This window comes from Limulus polyphemus, unplaced genomic scaffold (assembly GCF_000517525.1).
Source record: "Limulus polyphemus unplaced genomic scaffold, Limulus_polyphemus-2.1.2 Scaffold87707, whole genome shotgun sequence".
NCBI classification, from domain to species: Eukaryota; Metazoa; Arthropoda; class Merostomata; order Xiphosura; family Limulidae; genus Limulus; species Limulus polyphemus.
In genome coordinates this window covers 1-1,781 of record NW_013753303.1, presented here as the reverse complement: position 1 = coordinate 1,781, position 1,781 = coordinate 1, and the positions used below count along the sequence as shown (strand labels likewise).

Below are 1,781 nucleotides of genomic sequence, written 5' to 3'. Positions count from 1 at the left end.
CAGAGCCTTGACAACGAAAGTTCTGTACATTGGTGTGGTGTCAGAGCCTTGACAACGATACTTGTGTACATTGGTGTGGTGTCAGAGCCTTGACAACGATATGTGTGTACATTGGTGTGGTGTCAGAGCCTTTACAACGATACTTGTGTACATTGGTGTGGTGTCAGAGCCTTGACAACGATATTTGTGTACATTGGTGTGGTGTCAGAGTCTTGACAACGATATTTCTGTACATTGGTGTGGTGTCGGAGCCTTGACAACGATACTTGTATGCATTGGTGTGGTGTCAGAGCCTTGGCAACGATATTTCTGTACATTGGTGTGGTGTCAGAGCCTTGACAACGATACTTGTGTATATTGGTGTGGTGTCAGAGCCTTGATAACAATACTTGTGTACATTTATTTCGTACAGCAATTCACTGATTTCGAACTGGAACCCCACCAAGAATGTACTTACGACCATATTGCCATTTACGATGGAGAAAATGCAGATTCATCAACCCTGGGCCGTTTCTGTGGCAGTAAAGTACCACATCCGATTTTAGCCTCATCCAATCGGATGTACATGATTTTCACCTCTGATGCTTCTGTACAGAGGAAAGGGTTTAAAGCCACCCACTCCACAGGTATGAGTTTATGGTCTACACAGCATTTCATGTTTTTATTTTAATATATTAAATAGTTAACCGTAATTAGTCTTAAGCTGACAAAATATGTAACATAGAAATTCTAAAATTTATAAAATCGGATATTAAGTAGGATGCTTAACATTTGTTTAATTCAATAAAAATATTTTCTACGCTGGAATTAAATTTTAACTTTCTCGATCCCTATGTAGTGTGCGGTGGCCGCTTAGTGGCGTTACCGTCAGTGGAACACCTATACTCGCATTCCAAATATGGAGACCAGAACTATGACAACAAAGAAGATTGTGACTGGATTATACAATCCGAGGAAGGTACAGGTGTTAGACTGAGATTCTTAACATTTGAAATCGAACACGAACAAGATTGTGGTTACGACTTTGTAGAAGTATATGACGGGTACGACGACTCGGCACCACATCTGGGCCACTTCTGCGGAAATAAAGTGAGTTACTGAATTCATTCATGCCTGGTTTGTGGTTGAATTTAAATATGCTTTTAAACTGATTATAAAGCGAGTTACTGACTTGATTTGAGGTTTACGTAAAGTACTGTTACAAAGACTTTGTAGGGGTTGTAGGTCACGGAAACATATTTTAGGTATTAGGTATAATGAGGGACTAGTACAACAATTTCACTTATTCAAATATACTATAAGCTACGAACTAATAAGTTTGAAATTTTTCTAGCTTCCTCCAGAGTTTGTTTCTACTGGTAATAGCCTGCTGCTGAGATTCAGGTCGGATGATACCATTAATGTTAAGGGATTTTCGGCAGCCTATCTGACCGTCAGAGATGTAGGAGGAGGCGAGGAGATGGTACACAAGAACAAGTCGTTGTTACAAAACTGACCAACGTTAGTAGCGTGTTGTATCTTATCAAAAATGTATATTTTAGAATTCGTTGTTCCAAAACTAACGAACGTTAGTAGCTTGTTGTACCTTATCAAAACTGTATATTTTAGAATTCGTTGTTACAAAACTGACCAACGTTAGTAGCTTGCTGTATCTTATCAAAACTGTATATTTTAGAATTCGTTGTTACAAAACTGACCAACGTTAGTAGCTTGTTGTATCTTATCAAAACTGTATATTTTAGAATCCGTTGTTACAAAACTAACCAGCGTTAGTAGCTTGT

The 1,781-nt window shown here is 38.5% G+C and overlaps 1 protein-coding gene across 1 annotated transcript; it reads left to right on the top strand.

The window, feature by feature from the left end:
- Positions 1 to 412: 412 nt before the first annotated feature.
- LOC106477869 (tolloid-like protein 2) lies at positions 413 to 1,774 on the top strand (the record flags this gene model as incomplete). Its single annotated transcript, XM_013938388.2, has 3 exons — positions 413 to 626; positions 839 to 1,089; positions 1,334 to 1,774. Coding segments are annotated over 3 exons (627 nt in total), but the record flags the coding sequence as incomplete, so codon positions are not given.
- Between the last annotated feature and the right edge of the window lie 7 nt (positions 1,775 to 1,781).